The sequence below is a fragment of the Phyllostomus hastatus genome, unplaced genomic scaffold (assembly GCF_019186645.2).
Source record: "Phyllostomus hastatus isolate PE091 unplaced genomic scaffold, TTU_PhHast_1.1 phas_contig_133, whole genome shotgun sequence".
NCBI lineage: Eukaryota > Metazoa > Chordata > Mammalia > Chiroptera > Phyllostomidae > Phyllostomus > Phyllostomus hastatus.
The window spans coordinates 2,599,233-2,620,820 of record NW_025333577.1 but is presented as its reverse complement, the minus strand read 5'-3'; the positions used below and the strand labels follow the sequence as shown (position 1 = coordinate 2,620,820).

At 41.5% G+C, this 21,588-nt stretch overlaps 1 protein-coding gene and 1 pseudogene across 3 annotated transcripts; one reads left to right on the top strand and one right to left on the bottom strand.

Moving 5' to 3' along the window:
- Positions 1 to 3,586: 3,586 nt before the first annotated feature.
- Positions 3,587 to 4,043, bottom strand: LOC123826208 (annotated as a pseudogene).
- Positions 4,044 to 8,426: 4,383 nt separating this feature from the next.
- LOC123826127 (zinc finger protein 501-like) lies at positions 8,427 to 21,191 on the top strand. Of its 3 annotated transcripts, none has more exons than XM_045850043.1 (3): positions 8,427 to 8,643; positions 11,286 to 11,412; positions 18,167 to 21,191. In XM_045850043.1, the coding sequence occupies exons 1-3, from the start codon at positions 8,464 to 8,466 to the stop codon at positions 19,786 to 19,788; spliced, it is 1,929 nt and encodes a 642-aa protein (XP_045705999.1). In that variant the 5' UTR covers positions 8,427 to 8,463; the 3' UTR covers positions 19,789 to 21,191. The 3 variants fall into 3 exon arrangements, with proteins under 3 accessions (XP_045705999.1, XP_045706018.1, XP_045706010.1); XM_045850054.1 differs by lacking the exon at positions 8,427 to 8,643 and adding an exon at positions 9,008 to 9,115; XM_045850062.1 differs by lacking the exon at positions 11,286 to 11,412 and having other exon boundaries at positions 8,554 to 8,643.
- The last annotated feature ends 397 nt before the right edge of the window (positions 21,192 to 21,588 follow it).

The following is a 21,588-nucleotide window of genomic DNA, read 5'->3' as shown; positions in this document are numbered from 1 at the left end:
CTGGTCCTGGGCGCCAGCTGATGGGAACCCTGGCTCGTGGGGTCCACCACATTGTGGATGAGGTACAAAAAATTCACACGGACTACCGAGTCCTGTGGAGGAAAAGGGCAAGCATGGCTTCTCTCTCAAGAGGAGAAAAAGCCTCAGCCCTTGCCTTGATAGGCCTTTATTGCTTTTCTGGGCACATTACATGATGGTCCTCATTTACTATGCACAGGTTTGCTTTAGGTGGTTACCTTTTACAGAAAACAAACAAGATGCTGCTGCTAATCACATCACAGAAGAAGGATATTTGCAAATGCAAAGGGAAAAGTGGTTGAACTGGTTACACTCTATACTGGGGAGGTTTAGCACAGACTTCAGGAAGTTACAGTAAGGACTTACTGCCTCAATTCAGGGTGAGGGGGTTTTAGCAAAAGCAAAGTGGCCTAAGTACATTGCAGGCCTGGTTCCCCACAGGAGAACCTATCTGTGGGCATGGGTCCTGTGCATCTCTGAGTAGGAGCTGGGCCCACACCATGCAGAAAGTTCTTTTATACCTTACCCTCTCTAAAATTTAGAGAATAAAAATAGTTTTAAGAAAGAGCAGCCTCCATCCCTGAATGAAAAATTTCCAGGGCTTACATTTTGATAATTTTTATTTTTTTAATCCTAACTGCACCCTGGGAATCAGTAACTGTTCATGTATTTCTGGGAAAAATAGGAGGAGAAGAGGAATGGGTTTTTCCAAGGTCACAGGGCAGACAACTGTCAGATTTCAGTGGCTGGATTCGAACATGGGAGTCTGGCTCCAGACGTGGGGGCAATCTCTATCATAGCATATTAGGCTCTCAGCCCAAGGCAGGAGGACAGCAAAGGCCAGGGACATTAGAAACTCAGCTAGCTGCTGTTTTCATTGTTTTATCATACAATTTATGCATTTTTCGATATCTTAGAGTGCTTAACATCTGCCTCACAGATTTTATGGGGACCTTAGCTGTCATTTCCAGTGGTCTCTCCAAGGGAAACTACTTGAGCCTTAGCTGCGTTTTGTCTACCTCCTTTTTGAGCTTAGTGCACAGCTCACACTAATGAGACCCCAGTGATTCATGGCTGAATCTTTCTGCACATTCTCTTATTTTTTTCAATGACAGGCTAGCATATTATCCGCTGTGGTGAATATTATGCACTCCATTTGACCCTTCAGCTGGTTTTTATACATGCTGCTGATATGCACCTTCTAGCACTGAGAACAGCTAGATAGGATACTGGAATATATTCAAAAGTGATACTGGAGACCTATAGTATGTTATCTACTTAGTGGAGTGTTCACTTCTTCTTCAAACAGGAAGAAGATCCTGTCCTCTTGATCCTGTACCCCATGTATGTCCTCTTGATCCTATACCCCATGTATGTCCAATCTGTGGCCTGTGGGCCACATGCAACTCAGGACGGCTGTGAAAGCAGGCAACACAGAATCATAAATTTACTTAAAACATTATGAAAATGTTTTTGTGATTACCTGTTGCAATGTATTTAATGTATGGCCCGAGACAACTCTTCTTCTTTCAGTGTGGACCAGAGACGCCAAATGGTTGGACACCCTTGCTACTCTGTGAAGTACTGGCTGGATGAAGAAACAGGGCTCACTATGTTTTCCCTGCAGTCTTGACCATGTTCAGCAACCACATCCCCCTTTCCAACCTCCCCATGTCTGCACCAGAGATATTTCTGTAGACACTTTGTCCTTTTGAACAAAGTGAGATTCTTTTCCTGATTCCTCAAGAAAGGCAAGTCAGCCAGATCAGATTCGGAGTATGTCTGCACGGCCTTATTAGCATTGTTATGGCTGATTGCTTTTTCAGAGAACAGGATGAGTGTGCATTATCCATGGTGATGTCTGCAACCTGATCTTATGATATGCTCCTAACAACACAATCCATTTTTTTAAAAAAGATTTTATTTATTTATTTTTAGAGAGAAGGGAAGTAAAGTGAAGAAGAAAGAGTTGGAGACAAATATCATTGTGTGTTTGCCTCTCATGCACCCCCAAATGGGGACCTGACCTGCAACCCAGACATGTGCCCTGACTGGGAATCAAACCAGTCACCCTGTGGTTCACAGACTCACTCTCAATCCACTGAGCTACACAAGTCAAGTCATAACACAATGCATTTAAAGGCACCAGATGGCATGCATGGACAGGGTCTGAACATTTTCTTTCCCGTTGTTGTTTCCTCCTCACTGTTGTCAGTAGAATGACTTGGATTAGTGCTGAATCTCAAAAGCCCTTCTAAGTGTTTCTGATTATCTAGTTTCAACATGGAGCAGCCCTCAGCAGCCCATGTAAGTTACCTGGGGCTTCAGCGTTATTTTGATGTCATTGCATTTCCATGGTGTCCTATCATTAGTCGTAAGTCACACTGATTTCCCCAGTTATTGAAGAGGTACAAGTACACTTTTTAGGATTCAGTGTATACAAGAAAAATTGAGTAGGTCATGTTCCAGAGAATAATAACCATGGGTCCAGCTATGTCCCCCAAGTGGAGATTAGGTATTAGGACACTTGTATGTACAGTTCAATCTCCTATTGAACTCTACGATCATTTTGTAGACCTTAGCTTTAAGTTTATTTACATGATTGTTTATATTGCTACCTGTAGTTTACAGCCTTTTATTAACATGTTTTTCAAGTGTGTGCTAGTGTCTCTAAATTCTACAGTAAGTTTGTATTTTTACATATATTTTATCAATTATTTTTTACAGTTGTTACTATTATTCTCCTTTGACCCACTGTGTCCAGTACCCTTCCATCCAACAATCCCCATACCTTATCTCATGTCCATGCGTCATGCATATAAGTTCTTTTGCTTTTCTATTTTCTATACTATTCTTAACCTCTCCCTGTCTATATTGTACCTACAAATTATGCTTTTGAATCCCTACATGGTTCCCTGCTTTTTGCTTCTTCCTCCTGCCATCTGATAACCCTCCAAATTATCTCCATATCTATGATTCTGTTCCTGTTTTGGTTGTTTTTTAATTTTGTTTTGATTCTGATTCAGTTGTTGATAGTTCTGAATTTGTTGCATTTCTAATATTCATAGTTTTGATTTTCTTCAAACACTGCATGTAATAAGGGATTCGAGGTGATGAACTCTTGTAGCTTTACTCTGTGTGGGAAGCACTTTATCAGTCCTTCTATTTAAATGATAGCTTTGCTGGATAGAGTAATCTAGGTTGTGGGTCCTTGCTTTTCATCACTTTGAATACTTCTTGCCAGTTTCTTCTTGCCTGCAAATCTTGTTCTCAGAAATCAGCTAATTGTCTTTTGGGTACTCTTTGTAGGTACTCTTTGCTTTTCTCTGCTGCTTTTAGATCTCTCCCTTTATCTTTAACATTTGGCATTTTAATAGTGATGTGTCTTGGTGTGTCTTCTGTGGGTCCAACTTGTTTGGGACTCCATGTACTTCCTGGATTTCTATGTCTATTGCCTTCACCAAACTAAGGATGTTTTCTTTTATTATCTTTTCAAATAAATTTTCACGTGTGTGTGTGTGTGTGTGTGTGTGTGTGTACTATTTATTAACAGTCAAGGCCTGTAGACTTATTTCTTCTTGGGTACACCCACAGTACGACCCCAGCAGCTTGTGGTCTTGGTGTGTTGGTCTCAAACACAAAGACCCCAGAAGTAGCGCAACCCTCTGTGGGCTGAATTTTCTCAGCTGCTCTGGGTCTTCATTGGAGCTTATTGTCCAGACCATTGTTCAGGACCTGGCTGTATTTTCCATCCTTTACACTCTTCTGTATGTTCAAGAACCAGTCTGGAATCTTGTACTAAGGTGGGTTCTGCATAATGGTAATCATCCATCCACCTCATCCTCTATGAGCTCTCCTGCCCTCTTGGTGAGGTTGATGTCTGCTTCCCTCAACCCCACATGAGCATATCTTCACCCCACACCTTTAATTGCAGTGATGGCAAAGGCTATTTTCCATCGTGCATCAGTATAGGTGTTGAGTATTCACAAGCTGTGTTGGAATTTCTCAGGAATCACTAGAGACATGGCTGCAGCGGTATATAGGCCTCCTGTGGAGGGTCTCAACTGATTTTTCACTTTCTTGCTCTTTCTCTTCTCCTTTGGGCATCCCTATTAGTTGGATGTTTGCCTGTTTGGAGTTGTCTTAGAGACTTCTTATACTCTCTTTGTTCTTTTGAATTCTTGTTTCTTTTTCATGTTCTGGTTGGATATTTATTTCTTCCTTGTGTCCAAATCCTTGACTTGAATCCCGGCTCTCTTTCCTGCACTGTTGCTTCCCTGTTGACTTTTCTTGATTTCACTTAGTGTAGCCATCATCTCTTTCTTTATGTTGTTGCTGTACTCAATGAGTTCTTTAGCATCCTGATTAGCAATGTATTGAAGTCTGCATCTGCCAGGTTGGTTATTTCCATTTCATTTAGTTGTTTTTCTGGGGTTTTGTTCTGTTCTTTCACTTGGGCCATAATTCTTTGTTTCTTCTCAATTTTGCAGCCTCCCTGTGTGTGTTTCTGTGTATTAGGTGACACTGCTTTGAATCCCTGTAAAAGGCACCTGTTGGGATGAATGTGGCTTCTTTAAATCCTTGCTTGTTGTACTTAATTACAGCTTGATTTCCTGACAGTTGAGGTTTTTATTGTTTTGAGATAGAGTTGTAATTCTTTCTGTGGTTGCCTGAGAGGCAAGGCATGTATACCTATGACTCCATCTTGAGCAGAAGTCTCATTAGTTCTTTATTGCTTACTATCTCCCTATTTTTGATAGGTGAATATTTGAGTTGTTTGCTATTGTTGTGTTGCATTTTCTGACTTCAGATCTTATATTGTTTTCTTAATATACTTAGATGTCTGTGGTTGGATGCATAGTAATGAAAATTTTTATCCTCTTGATGAATTGACTCCTTTTTCATTTGATGATCACCCTTTTCTCTTGTGACAGTGTGTGAGGTTGTCTTCTTGTGTGATACAATTTTAGCTTGTCCTGCTGTCTTTGTTTTTGTCTGTATGGAATATGTTTTACATTGCTTTATTTTCAAGCTGTTTTTATCCGTAAACTTTTTTTAGGTTATTTTATTTCTTCTTTAGAGAGGGGTCAGCAGGGAGAAACAGGGAGAGAAACATTGATGTGCAAGAGAATTATTGATTGGTTGCCTCTTGCACACACCCCATGGTGATCTGGCCCACAACCCAAGCATGGACCAGGATTCAGATATGGTGCTTAACACACTGATCCACACCAGCTGTGGCGAGAAGTAGTTTTATCTCCATATGGATAGAAGAGTGCTAGTTAGCTGATGTGTTCTGAGCTGAATATAAGTTTCAATTGATATTCTTCTTGCTGCCCCAAGAGCTGAAGTCAGAGATCTGAAGATTATAAGGGCCCTAGTGGGGGGAGCTGATGTCCAAATATTATGTGACCTGTTTTGGTGTCTTTGATGGTAAATATTGCTGGGGATATCCTTCATAAATGATGTTGTAGCCAAGGGTATTCCTTTTCATATCCTTGTTGACAAACTCTGCAGGTTACTTTGAGATGAAACTTGTGGGAAGTTGCAGATATTACTGAGAATCCTGAAATTCTCAGACACAGTGGTTGCTATGGTCATTCACACGACAAGCATCTAGAGTCTAGGGTAGCACATGCACAGTGGCTTGGTGTGGAAACTTGCACCCTTGTCTTTTGAATTGAACCATCTTTGCTAAGCCAGTCCACCCTGCAATTCTTTCTGTTTAGTCCTTTTATAATCCACTTATGGCTTTTTTTAAAAAAAAATGGTCTGTTAGCCATTTCCCCCATTCCTCTAGGGATGCTTTTCTTAAAAGATTTTATTTATTTATTTTTAGAGAGAGGGAAAGGGAAGGAGAAAGAAAGGGAAAGGGAAGGAGAAAGAAAGGGAAAGAAATATCAGTGTGTGGTTACTTCTTGTGCACCTCCTCCTGGGGACTTGGTCCATAACCCAGGCATGTGCCCTGACTGGGAATCGAACCAGCAACTTTTGGCTTCATAGTCCAGCACTCAGTCCACTGAGCCACACCAGCTAGGGCTCTAGGGATGCTTTTTATCATGAATAATTGTCTAATTATTTTGGAAAGGGGTTGAATATTTGTATTTATTTAGTATGCCATTATTCTTCATCACATAGATGGTTTTCCTCTGGTCTGTTTGTGCTAAGTAGTGTTATGATAGTGTTTGTTTTTCATCTCTTGTTTTCTCTCTTATTAAGAGTTCAGTCATCAGTATTTCATGCAATTGCTTAACTGGGAGAGAATTGGAAGAGTCATATGTGTATTACAAGAGGGACATGAATCCAGTCATGACAGGATGGGTTCACAGAAGGTCTGGTGTTTGTGAGTGGCATTGGGGAGCATTTGATGTCAGGGCTTTTTAAAACATAATGAGGAGCCTGTTCTCTTTAACTTTTAATTTTATTACCTTTACCAGTGGCCACACCTTAATGAATTGGTCCCTTCCCAGTGTTGGCACTTAGCTAATTCGTTAGTTTTTGTTTTTTGTTTTTTAAGATTGCACTTAATTGTTTTTAGAATGAGGGGATGGGAGGGAGAAAGAGAGGGAAATATCAGTGTGTTGTTGCCTTTTGCATGCACTCTACTGGGAACCTGGCCAGCAACCCAGGCATGTGCCCTAGAGTGGGAATTGAGCCTGGGACTCTTTGGTTCGCAGGCCTGCACTCAATCCACTGAGCCACACCATCCAGATCCTATTTGTTAGTTTTAATAGGAGTAATTTTCTAATCTGATATCCATCCAGGGCTAAACTCTGCCTCTAACCTCTACACCACAACCATTATTTTGAGGAGTCTTTTTGGTGTGCTCTCCAACTTTGGTCAATGACTGTATCTCTTTGAAGTATGTGCATGGTTCTATATGAACCTTGCACAGCATCTGAGGTGTTGCGGTTGACTTTCATGGTTTGGGACACGTTCATATCCTCTACACAGTCTGACATCAACAGCAGGAAGGCTTTTGTAGGCAGCCATCAGCAGAAGGACAACTTCTGAACCCTCCTCTCTTTCTTGTGTCACATCCAATCCTAGTGGCCTTTGTTTAATGAGGTGCCCATTATTTACAGTCATTAGTGGCCAAGTAATATGCAACCACCTCTTAGAGTGGTGTCATTCAGACTCTCAGTTTCTTGAAATTTGTCACATGGAATTATGCGCTGATGTTACAGATGCACATCTGTGATGAGAAAACCCCCTGTCCTGGCTGGTGTGGCTCAGTGAATTGAATGCAGGCCTGTGGACCAAAAGGTTGCTGGTTCACTTCCTTGACCTGGACATGCCTGGGCTGCAGGCCAACTCTCCAGTCAGGGGTGTGTGAGAGGCAACCCAGTGATGTTTCTCTTCCACATTGATGTTTCTCTCCCTCCCTTCCCCTCTTTCTGAAAATAAATAAATAGCCCTGGCTGGTGTGGCTCAGTGGCTTAAGTGCCAGCCTTCGAAACAAACAGTCATGGGTTGGATTCCAAGTCAGGGCACATGCCTGGGATGCCTGCCACATCCCCAGTACATGATACCAGAGGCAACCACACATTGATGTTTCCCTATTTCTCTCCCCCTAACTCTAGAAATAAATAAATAAATAAAGTGTTTTAAAAATAAAAATAAATAAAATCTTTCAAAAAGTAAATTTATGTACATTATTATTTTTCACCTAGTGTTAGTGCATATTTAATAGACTACAATTTGCACTTAGGAACAAACAAATCAGTGTCCCTAGCTTTATTAGTATTCAGTTGGTTGGTCTGGAACTTTACATCCACTTTCTGGGCTGAATTCCTGTAACTGCATGTCTTTGATGAGCTCAGCATGTACTCCATTGTTTGAAAAAAATGTGTAATTCAAGTTAGAGGCATCTGATAAAATCAGTGAGGAATCCAGTCACACTACTACTGCCCAGGCAGAGATAAGACTTCTCGCTGCACGAAGCACAGATGCACTTAAGTATTAGTGTATTATTTATTAATTTAATTTGCATCGTGGGTCCTCCTGATGCAGGATAGAGAGCATTAGGGACTAGAGCAAAGTATGCCAACAACATTACGCCTGAAGGAGAAACATGCTCCACGGCCTGAATCAAAGATACAGCCGGCATACCAGACACATCTCCCAAGAAATTAAGTCCATCCGGGCGGCTAAAGGGCGGATTTCGTTTTCTCAGGGTATTCTTGGGCTGTAAACCTGCAAATCCACTCCTGGAGTCAGCTCGGGAAATACAGGCTCCTGGCCTTGGAGTCCAGACCCCAGCCGTGGACGTTAAAACCTACATTACCCAGAAGGCGGGCAAGGCTGAGTCCTTGCAGTCTCCCGAAAAGGCATTTCCGTTTGATCACCGCTGTAGGGCGGGACTTCCCTCAGTGTCCTGGCGGACATTTCCTCTTCTCTCAGTTTCCTTATTACCCGGTCAGGGTCTCGTGGTCACAAGATCCAATGGAGAAGGCGCCAGGGTGCTGCTCCCCACGGAGCTGTGAGACCAAGCACGCTGCCCGGGTGTCCGGCGTCAGCGTCGGGACAGAAACCCAAGTACCAGGGACACCCTCCTCGCCCGCCGCTCCCGCCACTTTTTTGCCACAAATTCCGATGGCGACCCAGCCGAGGCGCCCGGCTGAGGTGAGTGAGCGAGCCCGGACCCTCCGCCCTCAGCCCACCGAGCCCTGCAGCCCGGGTGCGGGGCGCCCGTCACGTCCTGCAGCCCCGGCCCCGGCCCCGGCATCCGGAATCTGAGGCGCTTGTGGGTGACACGCTGTGACGGGGTTGGCGTGGGTGGCCGGCCGAGGTGCCGCCTTCTAAACATGGGCAGGTGTCATTGATCCCGAAAGACCCGCACATCTGGCCTTGCCGGGCCTTACATCTGCTTTAAACAGTCTGAGGCGGAGCCACGTCCTGACTGGGAGGCAGAGGGGTTGCACCTTCATTCTAATGGTCCTGGGAGTCCGGGATGGTCGTGGACAGAGAGATACAGGCTGTGTCATGGCTTTGAAAGCTGTTTAGATTCTTCTGAGATAGAAAACCAGCTGGACTGGGGTGATGAGGACATTGAGGCACAGGAAGGGGAGCCCTTGTCCAAGGTTACACCGAGCAGGTAAGCCACTGCACTTGGGAGGAACTTGGGACTTCACCAGACTCTGGGGCTGGGCTGAGATACAGACCTGCTTAACAGCAGCTGAGGGTGGTTGATTGCTTCTTCCCACAGGTTCTAAAGTTGAAAATTATTACCAAGTTAGAATAAGAAGGAAAGGGTGGCCCAGTCCCTACCTGGTGGTGACATTACTGTGTAGTGTTTAAAGATTCTTCCCTCAGTAATTTTTCAGCTTTCAAATGAGGAGACCCTGGGGATTCCCTAATTCTGAGTGCAGGCTCCAGTACTATCTATCAAGGTGCTCCAATTTCTGGTGTGAATGTAAAAAACATTCAAGCGGTAGACTTTTAAAAATGTTTATTTGAGCCATACTAGGGATGATTTCCAGGGAAAAAAATCAGCAGAGTGTGAAAATACTTCAGAAAATGTCAGTTTTACCACTTATTTTATACATCACAGTAAAAAAAGATGTGTTAGTTGGCAACCTGGAATTCATTGGTTTTCGGTTAGGTAGGTGGGAGAAAACAAAGCAGGAAAATGTTTGATATTATATAAAAGATAAAAATGAATGGACACAATTCTTTTACATTACTGGGTGTAAGATATTTAACATTTAATGAATGAACACAATAACTGGGGATTTTTGGTCTCAGCTCTCATGCAGTGCTTGTGCCATGAGGGGTAAGAAAAAACGAAATTTCCTGACATTCCAAAGGTGCAAAAGTACAAAGATTGGCTCAGTTAAGGTCCAAGTTGACTTTCCTTAGGGGACATAGAGGCCTAGGACATGAGTACTTGCTATGACTTGCTTTAGTTAGAAAGTTTTAATTTCAGACCATATGTAGGGGTCTTTTCACTCTCAGTGTGTAAGGCCATCTGGGAGGACTCCTCTAAGCTGGTCAGGTTTATTGTATCTCCTGCGTCATTGTTTTGTCCACACAGACAGCCACTGTAAGCATCGAAGGCAGGTTATCCAGGAAGGGACACCTGCACCTACTAATGCTTGGAGATGCTACTAGAGCTGGGAATAGGTACCTCAGGTTTCCTTTGTTTGTATTAAACACAAGGCACAAAGGATTCAAAGATCAGACTTGTAAAGTGACCAATTGATAATTAAGGTATCTGTTAAGGAGATCATGGAGTATTTGCATAAGAAAAAGAAGTTGGTCTCTCCTGGGTTAAACAGTCTTCCTCTGGCTGCCTAGTGGAGAACAGAGTATGGGGGTTAATGGAGGAGGCAGGGGGCCCTGGACCTGGGGAGTTCTATGATCCAGAGGAGAGCTGATGGACCTGCATTGGGCCTCAAGGGTGGGACAAAAGGTTGGATTCTTGATCCATCCTTTGATATTTTTATAGTATTTTTTTCTCATTACCATTTATCTCCCTCATACCTTCTTCCACCTTCAACACCCCCATCCCCTTTACATTTTTAAAAAAGTATACTTTAAGATTTTGTAGTTGCAGGAAGAAAGGAAAGGGTTCAAAACCACCCCAGCGTTTTTTGGTTTTAGCAGCTGAAGCAGTGGAGGCTCCCTCCACTGGACTGGGGAAGATGGTGGTAGGTTAATTCCTTTTGGCAATATCAGAAGGTTCTTTTGTTTCACACTTTTTTATCAGTTACAAAGACTATGTGGAAACATCTTGTGAGCAGCTAACACATAGGTCTGAAACCTGTGGAAGGGTCGAGGATGGAGTCACGCAAAAGTGGAGTCTCTTTTATGCAGGAGAGTGAAGGGGGCAGAGGTGAGAGAGTGAACTGGGTTAGAAGATATGAAGCAGGGAAAGATCACACAGTGTGTGCACAACTACAGGAAGTGCTAGCTGATGGCCCTGGGTTCTTGGTGTTTGGAATTCAGGGTGAAGCCTAAGACCATGTATGATTGTGTTTTAGAGGCATGATCTGGGAGACTCAATGGACTTGTTTAGCAGGAATGTGGCCCTGCAGGTATGGACCTTAGATTAGATGGTATTCATCTGCCCCACTTTCTCTTATCCTGCCTGCCTTTGCTGAGGGCGATGTGAGTGATAATGAGACGGATAGCAGGCAGTTCTGACACCAAGCACTGGTGTCTGCTCTGAATGGAGGGCCCTTCAAAGGAGTTCAGTGTGGGGAACAGTAGGAAAAGGGGTCTCAGAGAGATTATTCCAGATTCATTTGTGTTAATTTTGATAGGTTGGTGTGACCTTTGAGGATGTTGCCGTGTATCTCTCCAGGACAGAATGGTTCCTTCTGGATGAGGCTCAGAGACGCCTATACTTTGATGTGATGCAGGAGAACTATACTCTTATATCATCGCTGGGTAAGACACCAACTCTCCCTGTGCACTTTTCTTTGCCTTGCCTGCACACCCCTTCCTCAGGGTTGCACCTTGCTTTTTCTATCCTAAGCTGTAAGGATCCTGACCAGTCTCACATACTCAGAGAGAGATGGACAGCAGCATCTGGTCTTAGGCTGGCCCCTGACCATGTCTGCAGGAGTATTTTCTTTTAGTTGTTGTTGTTCATTGCTCCATATTTTAATAAACTAACTCACAGTTTTTTAAAAAAGCACTCTCCATCTCACCAGTGACCTGGACTAGGCTTTGCATGTCCCCTGTACCCTTCATTCCTCAGGGGTTGCTCCATCCTCCTATGTGAATTGCAGGCACTATTCACTTCCCCAGTGTTCTGGGTGGATCCTGGACTGGCAGGGCTGGTTTGCTTGCATTGCTCCCTACTCTCCCTGCTGCCCCCATACATGCTGTACAGAACCCTCATAGGGAAGGATTTGACCTCAGTAGTATTGTCAGAAGCCAAATAGATTTCACATTGATTAGTAAGGAAAAGCATTTTTTATATTCTCAAACATTTCTACAAGTGTCTATATTTTTTGTACACTCTGCAAAATATTTGTATGGATTGTTAGAGAAAGAAGGGAGGGAGAAGGAGAAATATCAATGTGAGAGTAGCATGGATCGGTTTCCTCCTATACGTGCCTATAGGAGGGGATCAAACCTGTAACCTATGTTTGTGCCCTGACCAGGAATCAAACCTGCAACCTTTTGGTGTATGTGAGACAATGCTCTAACTAACAGAGCCACTTGGCCAGGGGTGGATAAAATGCTATGCATACATTTATCAACTCTGTTTCCTCAACAGTGTTTTCAAACTGCAATAATTCCTTATTGCTTTCAAAATGGATGATCTACCCATTGTTGGAAGGCGAATATCCAAGTTGTCTAGTAGTGTTGGCTTGAGTTTTCCCCTTTCAGATCTCATATTGTTTGCTTATGTACTTAGGTGCTCTACTGTTGGGCATGTAGAATTTACAGTTGTTGTCCTCCCCACTCTCTTTGGTGTTATTTGCATGGAATGTTTTTTATATCTCTTTATTTTCAGTGTATTTGTGTCCATAAAGATTTAGTGAGTCTCGTGGAAGCAGCATATGTTGTGTTTTGGAGACTTTTTTGGGGGGACACAAGGTAATCCCAACTAATCCTTAATTAATTTATTTATTCATGTGTTTATTTACTCTATTTTTTCTTATTTTTAAAGACAGCTGACATACATTATAATATTAGTTTCATGATTAGACATTGTATAACTTACTAACTGATCATCTCCATAAATCTGATTCCATCTAACACCATACATAATCAGTAGAATGTTATTGACTCTGTTTCCTAGACTGTACTTTACATCCAGTTGAGTGTTCTGTAATTGCCAGTTTGTACTTTTTAATCCCTTTACCTTTTTCACCCATCATGAGAATTTTTATGTGTTCATTTGAGCCAAACTGGTGACAATGGACAGGATGCAATATCTCAAATGCTTTTGTGTCTTGTGTTTTTTATCCCTTCACTCACTCATATCTTCAAAAGGTGTTGCCACATTGTCGTGTTTTCTGCCTTTTTTGTAGTTTCTTTTGCCTTCCCATTTTGCTGTATTATTTTTATTTTTCCTTTTCTTTTTTAAAAGATTTTACTAATTTATTTTTAGAGAGAGGGGAATGGAGGGGGAAAGAGAAGGAGAAACCTCAGTGTGTGGTTGCCTCTCATATGCTCCCAGCTGAGGACCTGGGCCACAACACAGGCATGTGCCCTGACTGGCACTCAATCCACTGAGCCACACCAGCAGTTCTTTTTTGGGGTTGGGTTTTGTTTTGTTTTGTTTTTTTGTTTTGAGATCATTCCTTTCTCTTTTGTATATCCATTTCACAGGATTGTGGTTGTGGTTTGTTTTTTATTAGACTTACATGTAACTCATTTTCTTAATAGTTCATTGTACCCTGAAAACAGCTTCCCTGCACTCAAAAAATTCTACCCTGTGATTCTCTGCCACACTACCCCTTTACATGTTTTGATTTCATAGTTCACCTCTTTCTAGATACCTATTCACAAATATTGTCACCATTGTTATTCTTAATCTACTTTATTTGTCCTGTACAATAGAGTTCAATAAAGTATATCCACATATGGACTGTCTTAGTATTGTGACCCTGATGACATCCTGGCTTTACCAGAGAGTTTTACATTTTCCCACGGTTTCCTGCTTCTGTGTAGTATGCATTTATTTCAGCTCAAAGATCTTTTTTTCCCCCCTGGCATTTGTAATAAGTCAGGATGAGTGGAAGTTAACGTCTTCATCTTTTGTGTCTGGGAAAGTTTTTTTGTTTGTTAAAGTGAGGATGAGGTTTTTAAAATAAAGCATTGTGCTTTGCAGATTTTTTTTTTAGTGTTTTGAATATATCATTTGACATTCTCCAAGTCTGCAAGGTTTCTTCAGAGAAAAATATTGCTGCCTTATGGGAGTGTTGTCCTTACGAGAGGAGTTTCTATTGTGGTCTCCGGTCTTTCAAAAATTTTTTTCACTCTTATTTTTGACACTTTTATTATAATATGTTGTGCTGAAATCCTGTTTGTATTGAATGTGTACAGGGACCTGGGAGAATGTTAAACATGGCTGTTCAAATTTCTTTTTTTTAAAAGTATTTTTTATTATACTATTACAATTTTCCCAATTTTCCCACTTTTCCCCCCATCCTACCTGCCCCACTAACCCTCCAGAATTCCCCCACTTTAGTTCATGTCCATGGGTTATACCTATTAAGTATTTGAGTCCTCTGTTTCCTATACCCCCCTTTTATATCTCTCCCCATCTATTTTATGCCTGCTAACCATGCTTCTTCTTCCCTGTACCTTCCCCACATTTCTCCCGTCCTGCTCCCCACTGAAATTCCTCCATGTGATGTCCATTTCCCTGATTTTGTTCCTGTTCTGGTTGTTTGCTTAGTTTTTGTTTTCTTTGTTTTTCTTTTCTTATAGGTTCAGTTGATAGTTACGAGTTTGTTTTCATTTTACTTTTCATATTTTTTATCTTCTTTTTCTTAGATAAGTCCCTTTAACATTTCATATAATAATGGCTTGGTGATGATGAACTCCTTTAATCTGACCTTCTACAGGAAGCACTTTATCTGCCCTTCCATTCTAAATGAAAGTTTTCCTGGATAGTCATCTTGAATGTAGGTCCTTGCCTTTCATGACTTCAGCTACTTCTTTCCAGCCCCTTCTTGCCTGCAATGGTCTTTTGAGAAATCAGGCAATAGACTTATGGGCACTCCTTTGTAGATAATTCCCTCCTTTCGTCTTGCTTCTTTTAGGATTCTCTATATTTAATCTTGGGTAACTTAATAATGATGTGTCTTGGTGTGTTTCTCTTTGAGTCCAACTTCTTTGGGATTCTCTGGGCTTCCTGGAAGTCTATTACCTTTGCCAGATTGGGGAAGTTTTTCGTTATTTGTTCAAATAAGTTTTCAGTTTCTTGGTCTTCCTCTTCTCTTTCTGGCACCCCTATAATTTGGTTATTGGAATGTTTCAGGTTGTCCCAGAGGTTTGTAAGAATCTCTTCACTTTTTAAAATTCTTGTTTCTTCATTTTGTTTCGGTTGAATGTTTTTTTCCTTTTGTTCCAAATTGTTGCTTTGACTCCTGGTTTCCTTACTGTCACTGTTGGTTCCCTGAATATTTTGCTTTATTTTACTTTGAGTATCATTCATTTGTTGCTTTTTTTTTTTTCCATTTTTTGACCAAGCTTAATCACTTCTGTGAGCATTTTCATTTCCAGGGCTTTAAATTCTCCATCACATAGGTTGGCAATCTCCTCATTGCTTAGTTCTGAGGTTTTGCTCTGTTCTTTCATTTGGGCCTTATTTCTTTGTCTTGGCACAGCTGATAAGTTGTAAGAGGGTGGGGCCTTAGGTATTCCCCGCTGTCAGGGCAAACTTCCTTGCTGTGCTTTGTTGCTGGGCCAGAGAGGGAACGATGCAGCTCACCTGCCTGCTCCTCTCTAGCACCCTTTCCAAGGGACTCTCCTGTGAGACTGGGAGTTTCTCCCACCTCTGAGTAGTCCGAAGCCACCTCTGAGCCTCAGGTTTCCCCTTAAGTCAACCCCGCCTGCACAGCCCTAGGAGGTAGGCAGCCAACCCTGTCCCTAAGGTCTGCCACATTGCCCTGGTTTTTCTGAGTCAGCCTGCGGTCCACCACCTCACTGGTCTGGTTGTTCTAGCTGATTTTTTCTTTAATTCCTTGGTCATCAGAGTTCCATGCAGTGATTTTTTGGTGCTTTTGGTTGTTTATTGATTTTAGATTGGTTGTTATCCTCTTTTTGGTTGTGCGAGTAAGTGAAATGTTTCTACCTACACCTCCATCTTGGCCAGAAATCTCAGGTTTCTTTTTCATATTTTGAAGTCAATCTGTAGTTTATTTTTTAAAACCAATTTTGTATGCTTCTCTTTCCCCCCATGTTTACCTATCTCTCATTTTCTCCTTTTGGCCCCGTCTATGGGACTCCCATAATACAAATACAAGTTATCTATATTTTGTTCCAAAATTCACCAGCGCTGTCCTCACGTGTTTTTTTACATGGAGGATTTTAAATCATCTGCCTCTAAGGTGATGTCGTTTTTTAGTCCTCGATCTTATCTGCTTTTGAAACTCTTTTGCATTTTTCATTTTATTCATTGTATTCTCCAACTTCAAATTTCTTTTTCATCCTTTTTATTTCTTTCTCACTGATCCCCAAATTTTGTTCCCATGTTTGTTCATTATGTTGAGTTCCATGTGTATTCACTTGTACCTGATTGAAATTTTTAGAAATGATTTTTAGAATTATTTTTTGTCAATTTATATATCTCCATAATTTGGCTTAATTCACTTTAACATTGTGATGTTTCTTTTGTGTTTTTTTTTTTCATATTTCCCTTTGTCTGAGTGTTGATGTCTGATATTTGATGAAGGCTTACATTTTTGGATTTCCGTAACCAATTCTATTTAGAGGAGTAGTTTCATCTGCGTATGCATACAAGGGTGGTTGCTAGGTGGTGTGTTGTGTTTGGGGCTGATGAGAAGCTTCACGTTCCATTCTTCTTGCTGCCCCATGACCAAGGTCAGCGTTGTAAAGATTGAAGGGGTCCTCAGTGGCCAGGGCTGAGGTTTTCCAAATTTTTAGTGACCTCTTAGAGCCTTTGGTAGCCAGAAACAGGCCAGTAGAGTCAATGGTAGCGCAAGTGCAGTGCCTCCCAGAAGTTCTTATCCTTTTCTTTTGAATCTAAACCTGTTTCCTGAGCGTCTTTTGTGCTTTTCTTTTCCATAGCTCTTTGTATTAGGCTCCAACTTGTACCTCTTTGAAATAACTTGTCTCTTAAGCTTCTTCCCCTTTCCTATAGGGACACTGTTTATCATGGATAAAGGTCTAATTATTCTTGAAGGGGGTTGAATCTTGTATTTTTTATTCTGCCATCTTGCCGTGGTCACTCACATAGATCTTTCACTTTTGCTTTTTTGGTGCAGATTGTTCTATGACAGTGTTGGTTATTCACCTCTTCTGCTTTCTCTTTGAAGTTGTATCATCTGTATTCCACATAATTGCTCACTGGGTAGGGAAGTAGAAGACTCCTTTGTGTATTACAGAGGATCAGGCATCCAGCCATGACAGTATGGGCTCACAAGTGGGTATGGGAGGTAGGGAGTATTTGATTCGAAGCCTTGGTTAAAGCATAGTGAGGAACTTATTCTCTTTGAATTTATTCCTCACCATTGCCAGTGGCCACACTTAATTAAACTTGACTTTTCCCATGTTGGCACCTTGTCTGTGTGGTTTTTTAAAACAAACAAACAAACAAACAAAAAAACCCCCATATATTTATTTTATCAAGAGGGGAAGGGAAGGAGAAAGAGAGGGAGAGAAACATCAATGGGAGGTTTCTTTTTTTTTTTTTTAAGATTTTATTTCTTTATTTTTAGAGAGGGAAGGGAGGGAGGGAGAGAGAGAGAGAGAGAGAAGCAGACAGACAGACATCAATGTGAGGTTGCTGGGGGTTATGGCCTGCAACCCAGGCATGTACCCTGGTTGGGAATCGAACCTGGGACACTGGGAGGTTTCTTATTGTGTGCCTGTGGCTGGGGACCTGGCCTGCAACCTGGTCATGTGCCCTGACTGGGATCAAACTAGTGACCCTTTGCTTTGCAGGCTGCACTCAATCCTCTGAGCCACACCAGCCAGGGCTGTTTGTTACTTTTAATAATTTTCCTTCATACACTTGACTTCCAGCCATGGGTCATCTCTGCCTCTCTAACTTATATACCACAACCCTTTCTGTGAGGAGTCTTTTTCGTGTGCTCTCTCATTTTGATCAATGCCTGTAGCACCTTGAAGTGTGCACATATTTCTATACAAAACTAACACAGCATCTGTTCTGCTGTGGTTGATTTTAATGGTTTGGGGCACATTCATATCCTCTACACAGCCTCCCAACACAAGCAGGAAGGATTTTGCAGGCATCCCCATGACAGGGATAACTTCTAAAGCCAGCTTCTCTTCCTTAGGTTCCCCCGTATCCTGGTGTTCTTAATTAATGAGTTCCCCATATTACAGCCCTGAGGGGCTTTTTTTGAGACTCTGATTTGTCTTGGAAATCATCATATAAAATCATGCCAGATGTAACTGATGCAAATCAGTGATGAGAAAATCCGCTCCCTATAGGTCAGTATGTACTTTACTAGTGTTTGTTTTTCTTCAGGTTGCTGCTGTGGAGCAGAGGAGGGGGAGGCACCCATTGAAGAGAATGTTTCTGTAAAAGTCTCAAGGGCTATGAATCTGAAGTCAGCACTATCTTCCCAGAAGAACCACCCATGTGAAAGTTGTGGGTGTGTCTTGAGACAAATTTTCTTCTCCATTGACCAGCAGGGAACCCAACAGGCCCCAACACTGCTGAGGTGTGGGGCATGTGCAAAACCATTTTATTTCAGTGCACAGAGTCACCAGCTCCAGGAGCAGGACACGACAAAGAATTGTTTCATCAGCAGTGTGGACAGGGTCTCGCTTGGAAAGAGCTGCAATTCCCATGTGTTGTGGAAGGCTCGTAGCTCTAGTCAGGATGGAAAATGCTTCCTCTTCAGCTCCAGACATCTTGAACAACTGTCTGCTTACACCATGCACAGGGAAAATGAAATCTCTCTACAAACTACAAAATGTTACACCCCAAGAGAATACAAGAAAGCCATTGACTGTGATGATACACTTGCTGACCAGAGATTCCTTACTAGAAAACAGTTTTTTTTGTGCTGTGAATGTGGGAAGTCTTTTAACACAATTTCTGCACTCCGTATTCATCATAGAGTTCACACTGGAGAAAGGCCTTATGAATGCACTGAATGTGTGAAGTCTTTTAGCCGAATTTCTGCCCTCCAGGTTCATCAGAGAGTTCACACTGGAGAAAGGCCTTTTAAGTGTGGTGAGTGTGGAAAATCTTTCACCAGTAGCCCTGCCCTCCGTGTACATCAGAGAGTTCACACTGGGGAAAGGCCTTATAAGTGTGGTGAATGTGGGAAATCTTACACCAGTCACTCTGGTCTGAGCCATCATCAGAAACTTCACACTGGAGAAAGGCCTTATGGGTGCAGTGAATGTGGGAAATTGTTTAAGCAAAAAGCTAACTTTAATTCTCATCAGAGAGTTCACACTGGAGAAAGGCCTTATAAGTGTGGTGACTGTGGAAAATCTTTCACCAGTAGCTGTGGCCTCCGGTATCATCATAGAGTTCACACTGGAAAAAGGCCTTATGTGTGTGGTGAATGTGGGAAATCTTTTACCCAAAGCTCTAACCTCCGTCATCATCAGAATTTTCACACGGGAGAACGGCCTTATAAATGTGGTGAATGTGGTAAATCTTTTACCCGTATCTGTTACCTTCGAAAACATCACAGAGATCACACTGGAGAAAGGCCTTATGAGTGCAGTGAATGCAGAAAATCTTTTACCTGTAGCTCTTCCCTCCGTCACCATCAGAAAGTTCATATAGAAGAAAAGCCTTATAAGTGCAGTGAATGCGGAAAATCTTTTACCCAAAACTCTGAGCTTCGTAAACATCACAGAGTTCACACTGGAGAAAGGCCTTATGAGTGCAGTGAATGCAAAAAATCTTTTGCCCATAGCTCTTCCCTCCGTCATCATCACAGAGTTCACACTGGAGTAAGGCCTTATAAGTGTGGTAAATGTGAAAAATCTTACACCAGTCGCTCTGGGCTCCGTCATCATGAGAAAGTTCACACTGGAGAAATGCCTTATGAGTGCAGTGAACATGGGGAATCTTGTACCAGTAGCTCTGCCCTCCATTTTCATCACAGTGTTCACACTGGATAAAGCACTGATGAATGCACTAATTGGGGAAATCCTTTATGTGTGCCAGTCACTTCCATTACCCTCAAAGAGTTCACACCAAAGAAGCACTTATGAATGTGGTGAAAATGGGAAATCTTCTATCTATTTCATTAACTATCATTGTTATCAGACCGCACACAGTAGCAAAGTTTTATGTCTGCAGGGAATGTGGGACATGTTTTATCAGTAACCTTCATTTTCCTTGGAGACTGCATGTTGGAGAAATGCTGTGAGTGCAGTGAAAGTGGACATCCTTTTTCTGTAGCATTTCCTTGGTTGTCATCAGAGAGTTACCCTGGAGAATGGCCTTATGCCTGCAGTGAATTTGGGAAATGTTTTTCTAGTATCAGTGATTTCCACTGATACAAGGTTTTTTATATATGCAATGTGAGAAATTTTTTATACCACAATCTTCCATTATATTCTCAGTTTCCTGTGGTAAATAGCCTTATGAGTACAGGGAATGTGGGAAAATGTTTTTGATTCTAACTCCTTTCTTATCAGAGTTTGCAGAGGAGATAGCCTTTATGATGACATGAAATGTGGGAAATCTTTCACCTCGTTTCCATAGGCATGTTAATCATAGTTCACACTGGTAAGAGGATTCAAGCATGAAGTGAATGTGGGAAATCTTTAGCCATAAGTCTTTAGCCTTTTGATGTTGGAGAGGTCTCACTTTGTAAAAGGTTAGATTGTAGGAAATGTTTTTTTTTTCTTTTTTCAGTGTAATTATAAAAACTTCAGAAAAAAACTTTCTGAAAATGTCTGAGTTTAATTTTATATGCTCAGAGTGTGGAGATGTATGTCTCAGAAATTTAATATTTAAATGTTGAAGTACCTAACAAATTATGACCTAAACTCCTTGTGCCTTTATGCATTCATACTTATAGCATATTAGGGTTGCATTCCCCCACTCTAACAAAATGTTGATTTGTTTATTTTTTATAATTTTAGCTGTTTTCATATATTTGTCATGTTCTTTTTATTGTACTAGTGGTACTTTTCTAAGGGTTTATGATGAGCATTTTTCAGGAGTGTATGTAAAACGGGTATATTTTTAGTATATTCTGTGCTCACATACTTTACCTATAGTTTTACAATTTTAGGCTACTCTCCATAGAAAATAGGAGAGTGAAACAACAAAGATCTATGTTGTCATGTCACCCATTTTCACTCTTTGAAAAACAAATAATTTTTATTTCATGGAAAAATTGTTTTATGGAAAAATTGTTTTTAGCGGAAAACATATCCAAATTATTTGGATTTTTTGCTGTAAAGAATGTGTAGGTAGTTATCATATACTTTATAGAATAATCTGTATTATTTACACACTTCATTGCTTTTGTAAATTCAGTCATTAAGTAATATAATAATTTTGTTTCTAAGTTTTCAGCCCTTTCTGTGGTCTTTCATCTGGGGTTCACTGTGCTACAGCAGGACTTGAAGGTGTACCAGGTGGTATGAGGATCAGTGGGTATTTGTTGAGCCTGAAAGCCCTTCTGGAAGCCAAAGACAAGAAAACAGTGATTAGACTCCCCATATCTTGGTCATGCAACCTGGGTTTAAATCTTAGATTATTGACCATTGTTGTTATTATAGGAAAGTGATTCACTGTATAGTCCTCAGTATTTTCCTGTGTAAATAGAGATAAAAATACCCTTTCCCTGGATTGAGTGGCACAGTGGGTTGAATGTTGTCCCACAACCCAAAAGATTGCGAGTTCAATTCCTGGTCAGGGCACATGCCTGTGTTTTGGTCCAGTTTCCAAGGTAGGGGAGTGGG